This window comes from Adiantum capillus-veneris, chromosome 3 (assembly GCF_014529385.1).
Source record: "Adiantum capillus-veneris isolate H3 chromosome 3, ASM1452938v2, whole genome shotgun sequence".
Taxonomy (NCBI): Eukaryota; Viridiplantae; Streptophyta; class Polypodiopsida; order Polypodiales; family Pteridaceae; genus Adiantum; species Adiantum capillus-veneris.
The window spans coordinates 69,661,285-69,682,214 of record NC_140933.1 but is presented as its reverse complement, the minus strand read 5'-3'; the positions used below and the strand labels follow the sequence as shown (position 1 = coordinate 69,682,214).

At 41.4% G+C, this 20,930-nt stretch overlaps 1 protein-coding gene across 1 annotated transcript; it reads right to left on the bottom strand.

Annotated features, from left to right (window-relative positions):
• Positions 1–13,648: 13,648 nt before the first annotated feature.
• LOC147461062 (pentatricopeptide repeat-containing protein At2g39620-like) lies at positions 13,649–18,711 on the bottom strand. The gene is made up of 2 exons (XM_086508690.1): positions 18,534–18,711; positions 13,649–18,328 (listed from the first exon to the last, which is right to left on the bottom strand). The coding sequence occupies exon 2, from the start codon at positions 18,319–18,321 to the stop codon at positions 14,872–14,874; it is 3,450 nt and encodes a 1,149-aa protein (XP_086364816.1). The 5' UTR covers positions 18,322–18,328; positions 18,534–18,711; the 3' UTR covers positions 13,649–14,871.
• Positions 18,712–20,930: the final 2,219 nt, after the last annotated feature.

The following is a 20,930-nucleotide window of genomic DNA, read 5'->3' as shown; positions in this document are numbered from 1 at the left end:
CATGTAACCATTTTCGACACAATATTTTATGCTCCTCTTGATAAGAGGAACGTATACACTTGACAGTGTGCTTAACCGCTCCCAATGAAAAACACATGATCTCTCTTTCTCAGGCATCTTTTTTTTGGCTCCACCAAAATAGAAAGTACGAACTGCAATCCAATTTACATTTGCCTCATGTGCCATAAAACCTCGAAATTCAGGCTTATCAAAACCATGATCAACTACAACCTTATTAAGAATTTTCCAAAACTCTATCTGTGCATGCTTGTTTTCCACAGTAAATTCACATATTGCCAATGTTAATAGCTCTCTTACATATGGGTCGTAAACATGCGCCGACATAGTAGGCCAGCCCTCCACACGATGAACATGATCAAAATGCACCCACATATCTTGAAAATTTCCACCAGGGCACATACGGTTCACCAAATCAACACCACTCCCTAGTCCCATAGTAGACATTTTAAATATATGAGGTTGTTGTCCAGGTCCAAGATGACCTGGAAAAAGAACACTGTGGAGGAAGGGATATCTTGATTTTGCCTTTAAAGTCAAAATAGACTCCAAGCCAAGAGGTGTAATTCCTTTTGCCCGTTTAGCTAACTCTAAGGTTATTTGAACACGCCGCCTGTCTGACAATGGGGTTACGAAATCTAGAAAACAAGAGAACTCTCCATCTGTCATTGGTGAGTCACCACCAACTACTTGAGAAACAAGCTTGTCCATAATTAGGTCTTCTGTAGTTTTTCTTTCAAGCTGTTTGGCAGTTGTTAGAGTATCGAAGGCAGCTCGATGCATTAAGGCATCAGATATTGACTGGTCTGCAACTCTGCTCTTCCCCTCTGCACAACAGGGTGTTTATGAAAACAATACACATCTAGTAACTCCAGTCTTTTCAGATGGAATACAATAATATATAACTGCAGGGCAAGTGTCAATGCACTCTGGCATTTGACGACAATGAAAGCATATAAGCTTTCCATTACCAACATCCAAGTGGCCTTTACTAGGAGCACGTGCTAATTTTCCTCGCCATTGAGACTCATTAAATTGTCTCCTTCCTTGATAGTATGGACATTCTATATTGGAGCATCTCAAATGCCCTCCACACCGACTAAAACGAACAGTCCCATTGAATATATCATTACTGTAGGTAACATATTCTGTCCAAACATGCGCATCAAATCTATGTTCCATCCCATACATAGCAAAGTTGTCATTTTGAGGAGGAAGTTCATAGGCAACATACCCATCATAATAAGTAGGCATTTCCAAAATCTTAGTGACACTTGTAGTAGAGGAGAGTGCAATATATAGATTGGTTTGCAGAGGAAGAGAACGAATAACATCAAGTACATGTCTGATGCATGTAGTGCCATCTTCAACATTGATTGGAGAATGTTTTGAGCCATCATTTGACGTTGATGGCTGTTTGTTGAAAAGTACCTTATAAAACTGTGAATATTTGTGATCCAAATGGTAAAACAACTCATTTGAATCATTACGTGCAGGTTCAATTCTAACCTGCTCACCTTGTAGTGTAAGTGGACGCAAAGAGAAATTTTTGTTCTCCAAGTCAAAATGTTCTATTAAAGCTTCAACAGTGATAGTGCAATGCCTACTTTCAAACATTAGCACAAGCTTATGCTTATGCTTGGGAACGAAGATAGTGATATGACGAGCCATTGCATGGATTGAACAACAGTCAACCTGGAGAGTAACAGATTGTGATTGTTGCAGACAACAATCTCTTGGAAAAGGCAAAATATCTATATTAAATCACCTATGCCACGCACGTCTTGATATTAAGTGTGAAAAGGCCAAAACTTAGGGTTAAAAAACGTTGTTTTTTTGTTATTCTATTCCACTCTGCACAAGGAGATATGTCGGCTTCAACACTAGATAAAAACACCCTATGCTAAACGATTATTGATTTGCCTACACATGTATGCTCAACTTGTACTGATTTGTCTCGAAGTTTAAACCTATTGAAAGCATTAACGTATTTTTATTGCAATGTAAATGTCCCTCGATATATTCATACAGAATTTGTTTTATTGCTTTATTTTACTTTATTTTGGAGCGCAATTTTTCTTTTTTCCCCTTAGTCACAACCGGCCCAGACACATTTTGCCCAACAACATCTCATAAGCTTGAGATTATTTGAAATTTGCATTTTATTTTTCTAAACTTAGAGTTTTGGATTTTCTAAAAGCGTGCGCTCTGCTCTGCTCTGCTCGTGGTCGCCGTCTGCAAGAAGCCTTGCGCCCTGCGAGCCGTACACGGAAGTCGATGGCGCCTAAACACCATCCCCCCACAAGGTAGAAGCACTGGGACACTACCCTAACTGATACCGCGTTGGCGCGGGACTGTTTAGGGTAGAGTCCCGTTTTATTTTTCAAGTTTATTCTACACTTAAGAGTTCGGCTATGTATCTCTGTATGATGAAATTTTGTTACTACACTGAGCCTCAGATAACGAGAATGGAACTTGTTATTTACTAGTTCTTTCAGTAAAATTAAGTCTTTTTTATGGGGCAGGCCCGTCGTAGCAAGGCGGTGATGTTTTTGGGAGGGTCTGTTGTCCCTCTGAAGTCTTTGATCCCCTTTACCAGCATCTAAGAGTGCGCAGAGAGGTTGTCAAAGAGCTGGTTGTCCGCACGAGGTGGTGGGCTTTTGAGAGCGCTATAGAGATTGGGGTCACCGTATTATAGGCAGTTTTCTTGAAAATGCAGGCACTTTTGCTAGACATCGAGCGACTACACACTCACATGCTTGGAAGGACACACACAATGAGACAGAGAGTAATGGCCAGTTGAAATCAAATCCTGAATAAGCTCAGTACAAAGCTTCTTCACATTGGCACCACCCATGCTATCTCCCGAAGGAGTCGATAAGAAGCTAGAGTGTGTGTTGCACTGCAAGTGCCACTGCATGGATTTGGAGAAACCCAAGCTGATTAGATGTGTCATGCATAATTTCTTGCTGCACCTACGATCTCTAGTGTTTTGAGATACTACGGATTTCATTTTGTAGCCGATATATCAATTTGACCAATCTAGCGCATCTTGACTCTAAAGTCTCCTGGTCGGTATTGTGCTCTTGCCGCGTTGTCATAAAAGCCTCAAGCCTTGCTGTTATGACTTACTCTTTTTTTGTGTAGCATGAAGCTGGTATTTATAGCGAAGACATCAAGGCTGGCTGCCAGAGCGTGTCAGAGTGGTATTGCTTGCTGAGAACAATGGCCGCCAAGTCAAATAAGCAATTTCACCATTGTCTTCACTTGTTTTGGGCAGGACCGTCGTAGCAAGGAGCAGCTGGAGGGTTGGCCGTGGGTTTGTTTTTTTCTTGTATGTCAATACTGCGTATATTATTGCTTACTTGAAATGTTTTGGAACACTGCCCTAACTGATACCGCGTCGACGCGGGACTGTTTAGGGTAGAGTCCCGGTTTTAGGTTTTGGGAAAGGTTGATGTCCAGCTTGATGGTCACGCATTTCACCTCCACTGGCTGTGTTGTGATCTTGGGCACTGTCATATGAATTTCTGTGTATTATTTTATATCATTGCATTATTTTGTGTATCCACAAGGGTCCTTAGCACACTGCCTTGCTGATCCTTGTAGCGCCCATTAGTGAGGGGAGCCCTAACTGCATGGTTTCACATTGCTTGCTAATCCGCATAGGCTCTACTTTGTGGGTTTTTGTCTACCGGGATCATGGCATAACCAGTCTCACGCCGACGCGGGATGTTCTAGGACTGTGTCTGGCTAGGTTGGTATTACAACAATGGAATATTTTTATGTCAAGCATGCAATACTTTTCTTCAACGGGATAGTGTCATAACTAGTCCCGCGTCGACGCGGATAGTTTAGAGCAGTGTCTCAAAGTATAGAGTTTGCATAAGTTTGTGTGACCTTTAGTTATCAAACATGAATTTTTAAATGAAATGTACAAATGTCTTTATTATTAGGTATGTTTAATAGAAAGTTTATTAGTGTTATTTTTGAAGGTATTGTTTTTTTTTAATGTAGCCCCTCCACTACTAGGGGAGGTTCAAGAAGACGCGGCAGGAGTGCATCAGTTTCAAAACCTGTTTGTAGTGATCAAGTTAGCTTGGTGGCTGAGACGGATTTTCCAGATGAGAGCGATTGCTAATGTTGAAGCTGCTATGCAAATAGTGCCATTTAGAATGAGACCTGAAATACGTCCAAGAGTTGCAGATGAGGATGATAGCACATTGCACTTGGATCGAGGAGAGGACATTCTAAGTAAAACAAGAGTTTTTAGTTGCTTTGAATGTCCTCCCATACCTCTTTGCAGGCTTATACCTCATGCTAAAGTTCGTGGTTAAAGACCAGCTGTAAGTGGCTTGAGGTCTGCATTTTCCAGAGAAGGCTACATCAAAGAGAAGGGTGCATTTATAGTTTCATTGTCTACATGTCAATTGGAAGAAACTCTAGTCACAGGTATGCTTTCTTATTTTTACCTTTCTTCATTTCTTTTGATGATCATAAGTAAACGTATGTCTTTTTTTTGTAAGATGCTATTATTGATGGATGGGATCCAATATGGAAACAAGTCAATATAGAGTGTGAAGAAGAGGTAGCTGCATAACCACAATTTGAATCCCTTGCCCAAAAAATGTTCTATGTGTGGGAAGGGAATCATCGGATAGTTGCTTGGCAAGAAGCCATTAATGAAATGTACTCTACTAACAAAGAGAGGCATTGTAGAGTTTTATGTACAATAATTGATACTACAAAGGTGTCAGAGATTGCATTGTTGACTAGTCTTCAAAGAAAACTTGTAAGTAAAATGCTAAATCAAGTGCATTGTTTGATGTATTTATATTTATTTTGGCACTTCTTTAAAAACAAATTATTCATTTCTGTAGCATGAACACACATGCTTTGATTACCTCTCACTTGAGAGATGAACTTGTCAATTGCTCAAATATTTGTGCGGCCGATCATGAAGATTATCTCCGCGCGTGCACTACCAGAGGCAGATCAGAAACTCATTGACACTCTCTGAAAAAGAGGAACAAAAGGGGAAGATCCTTGGCATCCTCTTACACGGAGATATCTTGCTCGTTTGTTATTTGATGTAAGTGTACTACATTCTTGAATTTAAGTATAATTGCTTTGTAATTTTAATGTTTTTATTGAACACTTATTGAAAGGTTCAAATGTCAAAGGAGCTCCAAAGTAAGATAGAGAGCAAGAAAGATACTCTATCGCCACAAGATCTAAAACAAGAAGAGAAACAAATAATCGGAGATTTGTACATCAAATATGGGGATCGTGTTGGAAAGGTATGGTTCTTTTGACTAGGTTGCAGTTTGTCTTTAAGTGATTTTTTTAATGGAGGTTATGTGACAGATTTTGAATATTGTTGATCCTCGACATGGTAAAGAGTGGTTTGATAAAGTAATGAGTTTGAAATGGGGCCAAAAGAGTTGGGCGACATTAGAGAAGCTTAATTTAATTGCTCTTCACGATGCAAAAATGAAAAATAAGATCTTATGGTTATCATTGTTGAAGTCTAGCAAGATTGCACGAGCGGCTTACGGATTGACTCGAGGTGACCATAGATTCCGTAGGTAGGTAACACGAGTTTGGGTTTCTATCTTTGGTTGTTTCTTTTATAATTTATCTTTTTTTTAATTATATCACTTGATTGTTATAGTTGGTTGAAAAGAGAGGGTGCTATACAAAGAGTGCTTGATGGTGCTTAGATACTTTTTCTTGACTATGTGGATGTGCCAGATGGAATCACAATTCCTCTAGCAGTTACATTGGAGCTCTACTATGGAGAGATGATAGTAGAGGCTTGTAAATTCATGTTTCCATTAGAGGTGTCTTTGGAGGGCAGAAATAGTGATGCTGAGCTGCAAGCTCTTAAGAAGATCGACTACTATTGAATGGCTTCACAAAGACTGCTATATAGGTAGTGGTCACTAAAATGTAACTTTATTTTGTATTTTGTGAGTTTCATTGTGATAATCTAAAAGTTTGCTATGTATTTTTTGTTAGATACTTCTATCATTTGTTGGATAAACAACACATTCTAGTCATTCCTTTGCTTGCTCGATCTTAGGTCCATGTTGATGGTGAGGATAGCATGTATCCTCCCACTATGCATCATCAATCATAGTGGGAGCTAGATCACTGTCCTTGGTGGATAGACATGGATCAAAATTATGTGTTGGGTCGTGAGAGAGAGATCTACAATGCACAGAGGACTTCAAATCCCTCTACAGCTGTTGACACATCTGATGCAAATGCAAGGAGTGAGACCATACATGATAATAGATCCGTTCATGCATGTGAGTCTCTTTAATGACTTTGTCTATGTTTTGTGAGATATAACACAGTCTTTGGTGAATTTTGTGCATGGCTATTGAGCATGATTAATGTATTCTTGACAGCTTCGCTCCCTAAAGATACAGGGAAGCAACATGAGAGAATAGTTGCAACAAAAATAACAGGTGTGAGCATAAAATAAAAGGTTAACTAATCTTATGACATGTGTGAGCATGTACTTTTATTCATCTCTTTGCTATGGATCACTAATATCTTCGCTTGGTTGTGTTCCTTGATAGCTTCTCTACCAAAACATAAGGGGAAGCAACACGAGGTAGAGGAGGAGCTTGACATGAGAGGTGCGTCCATAAATAATATAGTTTGCTTAACTCACAAAGGATTGCTAATCTTGTAATTGTTTTTTTATTGCACTATGTTATGAAAATGCACCCATGGTTTGGTGATCTCATTGTTTATAATTGACAGATGCTATTGGCACAGAGAGTTTGCATCATTCGGTGCGATTTGTTTTCCCTATAGAGCAGTTTGTTCTACAGGCACCGAGAGATCATAGATGTTTAGCTATATCAAGGGATTATATTACCGTTTCACGTGAGTTTCGTTCTTGTGTGTAGTCATTGATATGGATGCCCCTACACGAGCATATGGTCAGAGTCCGGTCTACAGATGCTAGTGGATACAGGAGAGATGGTAGGCTCGTTCCATGGGCTACTGATTTTGTGTTTCTTGACTTGCCTTTTGGAGGTATCCTACATTCTACACCCTCACAACATCCATGGGATACTTGCATTGAGGAGCATGTGAGAGCCGCCATTCATTTGACGCATAGTACATTGGCAAATTATGGATGGCTTGTTGTTTTGGGATCTATTGCAGGTATCAATATCTTCTATACTAAGCAAACCTTATTGTTGCTTTATTTGAATTTGTTGAAAATCAGATTTCTATATGGTAGGTGATACTCTTCATTGGATTGAGAAGATGAGTAGAGCATCTAACATGGTTATTCATCGTCAAACTGATTGTTATTCATCATTCATCTTATGGATTTGTGGATGTGGGTGGAGATCATCAAGAGGTTGATTTATTTTTTCTTTTGTGCCTAGTGTATGTAATGATTAAACTATAACATTCTAAGTGTTTGTCATGTTTCTTTGCAGTGTGATAGTTCAATGCTATTCTTCATTCATAGGCAAGGTGCACCACCTTTGGTTTACCTTGATGAGAGTATGTCATTGTTTCGTGCAATAGGCATGACTCCTACAGATACCATCATGTGACACTACTTGACAGAGTCCGCTTACGCAGTCATGGATTCTGGACTTGCATGGCGAGGATGCATGCAACGTAGCTCTTACTTCATTGCTAGTCTTGTTGAGCTCTTATGTAGGCCGAAGGGCCTTTGTTTGGAGTTTGGTTGTGGGACTTCTCCTTTTCTCAAAGCATGTCTCTCTTCAGGACGTGCTTGTGCAGCATTGGATAGTGATGATGCTTTGATCTCGACATATGTGTCATCTCTACTTCATCCCCAATCCAGAGGGCAAGACAAACATGAGGCCTCAACTTCTGCAGATGTGGTGGATGAGGAGAATAGACGTCCCTCTGAGAACCCATTTGATCATTTGTGAGCATTCCATTTCTTTTGTTCATGGACATGTTATTTTTTGAGTGCCTCTTCTTACTTAAATTTTGCTTTTTCAAGCTACGTATGCTCATGGCAATATTTGACAATAGTTAGGTGGCTATTGATGCGGTTTTAAATGATTTTGCAAAATCTTTTTTTGCACTATTCAAAGTCCATTTATTTGCTTTGATGTGTTCATTTTTTGCTTAATTGAAGTGCCTTGCCAGTGTACATTGAGGTTGAGGCTAAAAGGATGGTGCGAGATCCACGATACAATGTTCAAACCTCCGACAAGCCAAATAAAAGACATGCCTTCATCGATAATGAGTGCGATTTATGCTAAAGTATCATGTTTTGTACTTGATGAAACCAAATGTTATAATTAATTTGTTGTTCAAAAATGATATCAGTGTTCACTAAATTATTGTTGATGACTTGAGAATGGCAACAAATAATTTCTTCTCTTGTGATATCATGATGAGTGATTCATGCAAAAGTATCATGTTTTGTATTTAATTTGACCAAAGTTTTACTCGTTGTGGTCTCTCTCTCTCTCTCTCTCTCTCTCTCTCTCTCTCTCTCTCTCTCTCTCTCTCTCTCTCTCTCTCTCTCTCTCTCTCTCTCTCTCTCTCTCTGGATATTGCTCGGTTTTTTTCTTCGCTCGATAAAGTTTGCTCGGTGCTTGGTAAAACTCCACCTTGTGCATAGATCCAATGATGTAAAGTGCATGTCTTTGTAGACATATACAACAGTCACAAGCCAATCTACCAGCCTCAGTTCCTTTTTAACAAAGTAGCTGGTGGTATAGCACAAGCATAAACAAGGATTCAATGGAATGAATCCCACTGCACTAACATGCCATGCATGCATATCAAAAAGATAAAGTGATAATCCATTGGCATCAATGATGGTCTCAATAGTGTGAGTTGATGCCATATGTGCTTGGCATGGATACATCATAGTTCATCATTGCCAAATGTAATTGTGATCTTATATCCTGTTATTGCCAATTTATTAAGCATATGCGCCATTATCCTTAACACTAAGTCAATGGATAGTACTCTGGCACGGAATAGAAGCCTTGCTTCGTGCTAAGTCTATCAAAGCACTTTGCTTTTCACAACAAAGAAATCTTTTTGAAATGAAAGGTTAAAGACAAAAAAACAAGTAGAACTTGAAAGTGTCGAACCTTGTTAACCCTCTTTAAGGATAGTTGCCTTCGCTTGAAGCTAGCTCGTACATCAGGCCTAAGGTAGGTTTGGGTGGTAGGCCAAGGGTTGGGATGCTCATGCGGTTCAAGGGGCTATATTTGGCAGGCCAAGGGTCTATACATAGTGTGATGGGGTGGAGAGTTGCATGCATCAGTTCTCAGTCTCCTCATATTGGTATCATAGTTTAGGGACAAAGGGTAGTTATGGGGGAGGGGAAGTACATAGGGCATGGACTCTTGTTCTCTCCCTCCCAGTTGCTCTCTCAATCTGTCTCCCTCTCCAGGAAGCATGGATGCATGGTGGTCTCTCTCGCGATCTCTCTCATGAAGGCATGGTCTTTTTTTGCTCAATCATGCAAACCGTGGAGAGAAAGTCGGGGTTGGCCATATGCAGAATCTCTTGGCAGAGGAGGTCAAAGGTGAAATCCACCATGTGCAAGCCGACTTAGTCCAAGGAGAGGGCAACATAGACCTGCACCAAATTGTATGGGGTCTCTTTTGTTCGGTACACGCTGGACTGAAAAAGAGTTCTCGACTCTATAGCAACTAGAGCCAAGCTACACAGCTTCACTTCTCTCACAGCATGCCATCACTGTTGTCTGCAGAACACCATGACTCGTTTATGTGGTGGTATTTTCACATGAGGTCGTCCATACAAGGGGTGGCCACTATCAATATTACCAATTTTCTTAGGAGTGCATGCACACCCTAAACCTCGTCTACTTACACTTTGAGATCTATTGGCTATGCATCAGCTCGTATGAGCATCTTCAAATCAGATTGCACGAGTGGACAGACCCTCACAAATTCTACAAAATTTTTGGCAAGGCTTGAAAATTCTTGTTGCTTTAATTTCAAAGTTTTTTCTAGAATACTTATTGACATTAAAGCGACTACCAACATTTCTCTGACAAGGCATAGTTTTTTCCAGTTTCGGATGTCGTAATTGGTCCCAAAGTAATTTGATGAAAACATGAAGAGGTATCTAACCAACTAGAGGCAAGTATGGATTGAAGCACTAAGGCAATAAAATCCTAGTTTTTTGCTCTTGGATCAGAAACGGCCCAGCATCACATCGACAATTGATATTGAAATTAGGAAGGCTAGTTACTTCTGCTTCCAAACTGTTTTTGATTGGCAACACTTTCTTTAAGGTCATTCTTTTGCTCCAACTCTCAAGGAGTGTGAAGGCCCTCAAAGTTACTTTCCCATAGATACCTTCCCTTAAAAAAAATTAATCCTTGAAGCAACCATGGTGTGGTGAATGACCACCAAGATGGTTTTGGGCCTTTGAGAATTGACATATTCATTCATGTCTTTGGGTACACAAAACAGTTCCTTTTTCTCTCTAGAGCCTATGTTTTTGTAGACAGTGGCTTTGAGATGTAGGTCCCAAAACTTTTCTACATACTTGTGGATAAACCCATATGGAGACATCATCAAGCTTCGCCATTCGGTGAGAACTTTATGTTCGGCATTCCTTGAAAGAAATTTCTTCATAATGGAAGCTCTTAAGTCTTTACATGTCTTTGGAGCTTGTCCGTTAGCCCGTAGACTAGCCCACCATTTCCTGACGGTCTTTTGAAAGTGCATAGCAACATGTCATAGCTTAGAAGATTCTGTAAAGCCCTCATCTCCAAAGGCCGCATTGAATTGTTGTGTGAAAGCTAAGACTTTGTCAGTGGCACCGAAGGTACCATCGTAGGTGAGTAGAGTGATGTTCTTTCCTCACTCTTTGAACTTCTTGAGCTTGTTGGACCTTTTCTATGCGGTAAAGGATTTCCAATGTCCTCTCCTCAGAGGAGGGCGATGAAGATGGATAAGAGGGTGACCTCTTTCTCTCTTTTTTCTTCTTGGGAGTTCTTCATGCCAATTTTTCTCATCACCCATAGAGTCCTCTTTTGGAGATCTCACCAAGAGTCTTCCTAGGAGCTCTCTCTTCTTGGGCAATTGAAAGAATACCATGTGTGTGAAGTTGTTTTTGGACTTCTCCTTGAAGAGCGGGATTGTCCATGGATTGTTGAAGCCTAGAGACAAGATAATTCACAAACTGACGACCATCATTAGTAGCACCATCATGTGCAAGATCAAAGTCATCAACATTAATCCTACTCTCTTCATTATTTTCAGCCATGCTAAACAAAAATTATGTGTGCTCTTGCAAGAGATAATTTCAACCTATTTAGTCTACCCTCGGACCTCTCTTCTTAAGAAAAAAAAGAGTAGCCTATAATCTGATACCAATGTGAAAAAATTAAGCTAGTTTCCTTAACCGTACCATAATCATATCAACAAGAGAGAGTATTTCATTAAGGAGATTCCTTAGGAGCAGAAATAAAGTGCTTGGTTGGAGTTTGTAACAAGAAACAACACAACTTGTTAGCTTGGCATGCAAAATAAGTTGAAAAAGAGAGAGGGATTAAAACCAACAATAGTTGAGGACCAGATATACTTGGAGCCAGTCCCCCGTCCAAAAGGACTTTGTATTATAACTTCTCCCATTGAGAGAGAAACTTGTTTACAATACAATCTTTGTCTTCTTCAAACCCCAATTGATGCCATGAAGATGGAAAGTTTCACGCCCCAAAATTACACTTGGTAGGGCCTCACTCAAACACCTTCAAAGGCGGAGAGAGCTAACATGGAGTGAGGAAAGAGAAGAAGAAGAAGAAGTATTCATACAAGGAAGAATTGTTCTTCTCACATTTTTTCACTCATAAAGCATAGCATATCATAGTAATGGAGGTGGAGAAGGAGATGAGCATGCTTGTAAGCTTGGCACTTGCTTGGATTTTCATTCCATGGTCAAGTGTTGTTGGTGTAGGTTTCTCCACTTCTCTTAGGCATGAGAAGGAGTCTTCACATTGTTAAAATGAACTTTCTTGAGGTGCAAGAGAGAGAGAGAGAGAGAGGAGAGAGAGAGAGAGAGACCTATCGACCCGCCGCCCCCCTCCCTCCCTCTTTTTGGCGTTGATTCTTCAAGATGGCTATCCAATGGGAATCGGGCTTGCTTGGGGGCAACATAGCTAGGTGCTTGACATGTGTCCTTTATACCTTAAGTAAAAGGGGTGAGTTCTAAAGTGTTTGTGTGTCTTCTCTCTCATCTCTCTACAAGAGGGGATTGCCCTATGCAAGTGGGGCCACTTGAAGGTCCATAGCAACCTTAGAGATCATATTGAATAGTCTAAAATATCTAGAGTTAGCAATAGACTTTCCCATTAATCCTAGGCCCAGTGGACTCTAGCATTACCCTTTGCAAGCTTAATGAAGCTTAACCTAAGGCCATTTACAGCTTCATTGAGTTCACATTGCTCTTTGAAAGACTATCTCTCCTCTTGATCCCTTATTAAGATAAGTCTAGTAGCACCTATTAATGTTATGACTCTTGATCCCTTTATCTTCTCATTTTAAATGGCCAATTTAATATGAGAAAATCATTTAGGAAAGTTAGATATTAGATTTTATGACAGATACATAATGGTCCTTCGTTTCCTTGATTGGTGTCTCTACCTTCTTCTTCCTTTTATTGTCGGCTTTGACTTCTATTATCGGTGTTGACTCAATTCTCTTTGGCCGATTGCCTGGCAACAATCACTTCTTCATATTTAACCATCTCGATACTCTCTTGCTATGTACTCTCTTTCTCTATCTCGGTGCCTTCCGATTCATTATTTGGGTACTAGAAAATAGGTAAGGCTTCCTTAGTCTTAGGAAGCTCAAGCCCTAGGGATATATCATGGTGGTTATTTGCACATGCACTTTGCTCTACTTGGGGTCACAAAAATTAGTGCCTCTTTCTATGGTAGACGTAATTAATTGTTGAGGCTCCACCCCAACACTCGTCTAGCTATGAGCATCTATGCCACCACTTCTCTTGGCATGGGAGAAAAGCTTTGGATGTGTGTGTGTGTGTGTGTGTGTGTGTGTGTAGACATATATGCATGTATAATACACACACACACACACACACACACACACACACCACACATACTGACACCAAAAATTGTGAGCCATGGCTACTACATACCATCAAACATATATTACCAAATCGATAGACCTTGGAGTTTTTTCTTGAGATTCCAAATAGCATCGAACACAAACTAAAATATGACGAGCATAATATATCCAACCCTAAAGGAGATAAAAAAATGTGAAATCCATATGTAAGCAAACAATGGAATGTGTGATGCAAGTAGTTGAGTATGCGTCTATGTTTGATTGGATCATATATTTATATGATCAAGAATAAGAACTTTACCAACAAAGTTGTGAGAGAAACTATAAACTATGTTGGTGTGTCTTTTTTTTTAGGTTTAGATGCAACCGTTAATCATTTCAATATTTTATGAGCATTTAGAATATTGACAAAGTGCAGTATGGTTGAGATGATGTGTAAACTTTGTTTCCTATTGACAATGTCTTCAATGTCCTCTTTCTGGTGTGGTTTAAATTGGTTTGTTTTCATATTTTGTTTTGCGTCATCATGGTCCAAGTTGGAATGCTATAGCCAACATTTCGTGATGGCAACACACTTCTGCCAAGTAGCCTTGACACTGAAGAAGATATTGGGGACTACATTGCACTTCAAGTCATTTGAAACCAAGTAATTTGCTTTTAGGACAACTAAAGATCCTCTACCTTGCGAACTTTGGTAGCCACAATAGCCTTCGTTTCGGAATATTGTGCCTTGTGGGAGAGGCCATATAAGTAGCACTCATGCAACCTCTCTTGTTTATAGATACTTGTCCCATTTTCTGAGATGGTCCCGAGCTGTGTTTGCCTCCATTATCATGTCTCTTTGTGGAGTTGTTTGTCTTTGCAACTTGTTGGCACTAAGGTGTGATTTTAAAAGCCATAACTTTGTTTGGCTTTCATAACATCTTCAAAGGCTTCTTTGTAGTGAGCTACTCTATTAAGTCGTTTTCCTATCTTCACTGGCCTTCAGCCCATCAAGGCTCATCACCATCACTTATTATCTTGGACTAGTGCTTTCGACACCAAGACTTTCCCTGTCTGCAGGGTGCTGAGTATTCCAGTACCAAATTGTCCATCCTCTACGATTCTTTGATGAGGAAGCATAACATTTGTTGGAAATTTCCCATTGGACATTAAGCTTGCTCATCTCAAAATTGGCTGTGTTCAGAAATAGAAGCTGACGCTTCACTGTCAATGGTTGCCACATGATCCTTCTCTGCAAAAATTCATCTAGTGAATCTGGAACAGATAAGAATAGCAGTGTAGCACAAGTGGACCAAGGACCACATCAACATTTAAACTCCCTGGACTTCCACGTGAAATTCAGTTTCCTCAAAATGGGACTAAGTGCTCCAGTTAGCAACAAAGAAAGATGCTTTATCAATGCATGGCATGACATTGCTACTCTTCACTTCAAATGGGGTCTGTAGATGTGGTTGACAAAGTATCCTCCAGATTTGTTGAGACTAGATTCTTCTTAGCATTTCTATCAAGTAAAGCAATGCATTGTATGGCAGCTCCACTAACATCGAGATACTACCATCTTGTAGTTTCTAACCTTTCTGGCTTAGCGTGTGAGCTGCTTGCTTGCCCTTTGTGTTTGTTTCATACATATTTGGGTAGTACTTGAGTGATGGGATTTGTACATTCGACCATTTAGAAGTGGATCCCCTCTAGCTCGATTTAAGAACTTCATCATGAATGTAAGCGTCTTGCGTAATGTCACATGCCTTCAAGCCGTAAGCATAGCCTTCAAGACGAAACTATAGGTGACTGAATTTGGAGCGATACACTCGCTTTGCATCTGCTGAAAACAGCCCAGAGCTTCCTGGCCTTGCCCTTGTTCGGCATATCCTGCAATAAGTGTATTCCAAGAGTCCACATTCCGGACAGGAAGCTCCTCAAGCACTTTTTGTGCTTTCTGAAGTGCACCGCATTTAGCAAACATGTCAACCAAGGCGTTGCCAAGCACGACATCTTTTTTCAACAGCCCTTGACTAACAATATCAGCGTGAATTTTTATGCCCATATCAGCATCCTGGGCAGAGCCACATGCCTTCAAGGTGATTGCATCTGGAGAGAGGCCCTCGATTTGCATCCGCTGAAAACAGCCTAGAGCGTCCTGGGACTGCCCCTGTTGCACATATCCTGCGATCAATGCATTCCAAGAGTCCACATTCCGAACAGGAAGCTCCTCAAGCACTTTTTGCGCTTGCTGAAGTGCACCACATTTGGCATACATATCAACCAAGGCATTGCCAAGCACGACATTCTTTTGCAACAGCCCCTGACTAACAATATCATTGTGAATTTTTGTGCCCGTATCAGCATCTTGCGTAGAGCCACATGCCTTCAAGCTGCAGATGTAGGTGATTGTATCTGGAGAGAGGCCCTCGCTTTGCATCTGCTGAAAACAGCCCAGAGCTTGCTTGCCCTGCCCCTGTTGCGCGTATCCCGCAATCAATGCATTCCAAGAGACGACGTCCCAGACAGAAAGCTCTTCAAGCACTTTTTGTGCTTTCTGAAGAGCACCACATTTCGCATACATATCGACCAACGCATTGCCAAGCATGACATTTTTTTGCAACAGCCCCTGACTAACAATATCATCGTGAATTTTTATGCCCATATCAGCATCTTGCACAGAGCCACATACCTTCAAAATGCATGCATAGGTGATTGCATCTGGAGAGACCCCCTCGCTTCGCATCTGCTGAAAACAGTCCAGAGCTTCCTTGCCTTGCCCCTCTTGCACATACCCCGCAATCAGTGCATTCCACGAGACGACATCCCGGACACAAAGCTCCTCAAGCACTTTTTGTGCTTTCTGAAGCGCACCACATTTGGCATACATGTCGACCAAGGCATTGCCAAGCACAACATCTTTTTTCAACAGTGCCCGACTAACAATATCAGCGTGAATTTTAATGCCCATATCAGCCTCTTGCATAGAGCCGCATGCCTTCAAGATGGACGCGTAGGTGACGGCATCTGGAGAGAGGCCCTCGCTTTGCATCTGCTGAAAACAGCCTAGAGTTTCCTGGCCCTGCCCCTGTTGCGCGTAACCTGCAATTAATGCATTCCAAGAGTCCACATTCCGGACAAGAAGCTCCTCAAAAACTTTTCCTGCTTTCTGAAGCGCACCACATTTGCTATACATATTGACCAAGGCATTGCCAAGCACGACATTGTTTTGCAACAGCTCCTCACTAGCAATTTCATTGTGAATTTTTGTGCCCATATCAGCATCTTCCATAGAGCCACAGGCCTTCAGGATGCACGCATAGGTGATTGCATCTGGAGAGATGCCCTCACTTCGCATCCGCTGAAAACAGTCCAGAGCTTCCTGGCCCATCCCCTGTTGGGCATACTCCGCAATTAGTGCATTCCACGAGACGACGTCCCGGACTTGAAGCTCCTCAAGCACTTTTTGTGCAATCTGAAGTGCACCACATTTGGCATACATGTCGACCAAGGCATTGCCAAGCATAACATTTTTTTGCAATAGCCCCTGATTAACAATATCATCGTGAATTTTTATGCCCATATCAGCATTTTGCGTAGAGCCACATGCCTTCAAGATGCACGCGTAGGTGATTGCATTTGGAGAGACACCCTCACTTCGCATTCGCTGAAAACAGTCCAGAGCTTCCTTGTCCTGACTCTGTTGGGCATATCCCACAATCAATGTATTCCACGAGACAACGTCCCGGACATCAAGCTCCTCAAGCACTCTTTGTGCTTTCTGAAGTAAACCACATTTCACATACATGTCGACCAAGGCATTGCCAAGCACGACAAGTTTTTGCAACAGCCCCCGACTAAGAATATCATCATGAATTTTTGTGCCCATACCAGCATCTTGCATAGAGCCACATGCCTTCAAGATGCACGCATAGGTGATTGCATGTGGAGAGAGGCCCTCCCTTTGCATCCGCTGAAAACAGCTCAGAGCTTCTTGGCCCTGGCCCTGTTGTGCATATCCTGCTATCAATGAATTCCAAGAGACGACGTCCCGGACAGGAAGCTCCTCGAGCACTTTTTGTGCTTTTTGAAGTGCACCACATTTGGCATACATGTCAACCAAGGCATTGCCAAGCTCGACATTTTCTTGCAACAGCCCCTGACTAACAATATCATCGTGAATTTTTATGCACATATCAGCGTCTTGCGTACAGCCACATGCCTTCAAGTTGCACGCATAGGTGATTGCATTTGGAGAGACACCCTCGCTTCGCATCTGCTGAAAACAGTCCAGAGCCTCCTTGCCCTGCCCATGTTGGGCATATCCTGCAATCAATGCATTCCACGAGCCGGTGTCCCGGACATGAAGCTCCTCAAGCACTCTTTGCGCTTTCTGAAGTAAACCACATTTCGCATACATGTCGACCAAGGCAGTGCCAAGCACAACATCTTTTTTCAACATCCCCTGACTAACAATATCAGCGTGAATTTTTATGCCCATATCAGCATCTTGCGTAGAGCCACATGCCTTCAAGATGCACGCGTACGTGATTGCATCTGGAGAGAGGCCCTCACTTTGCATCCGCTGAAAACAACCTAGAGCTTTCTGGCCCTCGTCCTGTTGCGTGTATCCCGCAATCAATGCACTCCAAGAGATGACATTCCGGACAGAAAGCTCCTCAAGCACTTTTTGTGCTTTCTGAAGTGCACCACATTTGGCATACATATCGACCAAGGCATTGCCAAGCACAACATTTTTCTGCAACAGCCCCTGACTAAGAATATCATCGTGAATTTTTGTGCCCATATCAGCATCTTGCGTAGAGCCACACGCCTTCAAGATGCACACATAGGTGATTGCATCTGGAGAGAGGCCCTCACTTTGCATCTGTTGAAAGCAGCACAGAGCTTCCTGGCCCTGCCCCTGTTGGGCATATCCTGCAATCAATGCATTATAAGAGATGACATCCCGAACAAGAAGCTCGTCAAAGACTCGTTGCGCCCTCAGAGGTGCACCGCACTTGACATACATACTGACCACCATGTTCCCTAAGTATGCGTTCTTTTCAAGTAACCCACTGTCGCAAATATCAGCATGTATCCTACTGCCTTGGTACAAATCCTTCTTCTTAACACAGTCTTTAAGTAAGCTTACAAAAGAAAGACTCATTCTCTTCCTCTCCATGTTTGCTTGTGTAGCTTTTATTGCTGCTTTCATGGTGGATCTCTGTTAAACAAAAAAACAATGGTCCTGAGAGAGAAAACAAATCTGTGTGTGTGTGTGTGTGTGTGTGTGTGTGTGTGTGTGTGTGTGTGTGTGTGTGTGTGTGTGTGTGTGTGTAGCCTTCATTGCTGCTTTCATGGTGGAGCTCTGTTAACAAAAAAACAATGGTCCTGAGAGAGAAAACGAATCTAGCTGTGACGCTACACGCCTCATGTGTATTTTTGTCGCAACTCCAGGCGCGAAGCGTGGGTTGTTTGCCCTTTTTCACTGCAGAGCTCGACGGTGTCCTTTTTCATGGCGGAGCTTCCTTTTGCCACGCTATAAGCTCTTGCATCTTCTCCACGTTCTTCGTCTGTGAGCCAGTTCACCGGGGCATATTTGAAACAACAGAGAAGGTTTTTACACCAAATTACACTAATTTTTTCAAAAAAAATTGTAGGTGGGATTACAGTAAACCTAGGTTTTCTTCGAGCACTGGATTACACGGTCCCAAGGAATTGTTCGGACGGGCGATGTGGCAGCCCCGACACGGGCATGGGCGTGGATCTACGGTGAGATCATCGAGCACCGTAGATCTTGTCAGCGCCGCCAAAAGTAATCTCCTTCATGCCACCGTAGATCCCACCCCCTTAATGCCCGTGTCACTTAGTCCCCAAGGTGGCAGCCCGAAGCCTTAACCAAGCACGCGTGTGTAGTAACCAGGTCATTGGCATGTGTTCGAGTCTACAAGTCTACTAGTAATACCTAGGATATTTCATCTTGGTTCAACACTTTATCCTTATTTGTAGTATTGTGGGGATTAGTTCTATGTGTGTTTAGGCAAGGCGTCAGTGAAGTTACCAAATTCTTGATTTATATAGCTCAATTATATCATATTTTCTCATTGCTTGTTGTTGCATCTTATTGTTCTTGGTTCTTGTTACGGCAATAATCTGTCTGTCCTATATTCATATTGTCGAATTCTTGCTGCCAATGTTCCTTTTGAAACAACATGAAATAAGGTGGTTCTTCTACTTGAAAAGGTGAGTGGATGTTTTCAATTGTTCCACTTTGTAAGGCCATCAATTTCCAACAAAACATGTGTGTATGGTCTTAATCAAATGTGGTTTGTGTTTAATAAAGTTTCTAGCAAGGCGAGTGGTGCAAATTCTTACTTTTACTTGCTCTTAGTGTGGTATGACTCTCCATTCGCGAGTTTTCAGCAAACTGGCTAGTCTATGTTAACATGATAATTGCTCTTTTTAATGATGGTGGTATTGTCATCAGTTGATTTTGACATGATTGGCAAAGAGTACCATAGCACTTTGGTTGTTTATTATAATTGTTGTTATGCTAAGGTTATATTTTGAGTGGATTGCATCTGAAGGCAGGTAGTTTTTGCAGAATAAGTAGATTATTGGTCAGGTATTTTATCAACCACAGGAAGTGATGCTGATAAAATATTAAGAGTAGACATAACCTTGGCAAAAAACTTGCATTGTACTGTAGTTGAACAAGATCTTTGGTCAATCCACAATGTTACATTGTCTCAAGAGTCGTTTATAAAATTATTCACAGAGCTTGTTTGCACCATTCTTATCCAATCAAGGTGGGCATATTTTTTGCTTTTCTAACCTTGAATTTGCATTCTTATTAGTACATTAGAGAGAATATCATGTCTTTAGATGAATTTATGTGTATGACTAAATAACGCGTTGTTGACATGTATCGTTAGGCCAGTACGGGTGACCTGGATAGAGCAATTGTAGTTGATAGAAGCAGTTTTGTATGAAGCAATGTAAGATGTTAAGAGTAGCAAGCATGAAGGTAGTTTAACTCTTGCCTTGCAATTGATTGTTCGTCTCATTTTCAGCATGAATCACATCATTGGGCAGCCAGCTTTTACTGTGGAACACGTGTTGAAAAGTAGTTTGAGATCTACATTGAAGTTTTGCGCTATGATGGAAAAGGTGGTTTAAGAGAAACCATGGTCAACATATCCAATGGCTATGATGATGATGGAATGGCTAGCTACCCAAAATTAGGTGCTTGAAAGCTTAGTGAAGGAGGGTAATGGGCCAATATTTTTAGATTTTTGTGAGAATGCCATTGCCCTTGATGCTATCCTCAGTAAAAGCATGCTTTATGACTTAGGATGTGATGCACAGATGATGCAACAAGAAAAAAATTTAGCAAATTACATTTCTCAACTTTCTAGGTATGGAATTACCAACTTGATGTGAGTGCGCAAATGCGGTGCATGTGTGTGGGGGGAGAGAGAGAGAGAGAACACAAGATGTGGGTGGAGCAGCTCACCACAATGTGTGTCAGAGAGCCCCTTATTCTTCTATCTAGTAAAGAATAAGGCATGTACATGTGATGGTGGTCGGATGCCTCTAGCACATCCAATCGATGTAAGAGGCACACCGCCTTTACCCCAACAATATCCCATTTAAAGGCCAATGTGCCAATAAGTGGTATTATTATAGGACCTAGTAGTATGTACAGTAGGTATGGGGAGGGATCTCATCTCAATCTAAGCCCACTATCTCTCTTGAAGTTGATGCATGCCGTTGTATAGGCTCCAGCGGTGTGCAAAAGCATATATCCCTGCTAGAATCAGC

What these genes read in the sequence shown, in the direction of transcription:
- LOC147461062 (XM_086508690.1), bottom strand. Translation starts at nt 18,321, where the DNA reads ATGAAAGCAGCAATAAAAGCTACACAAGCAAACATGGAGAGGAAGAGA.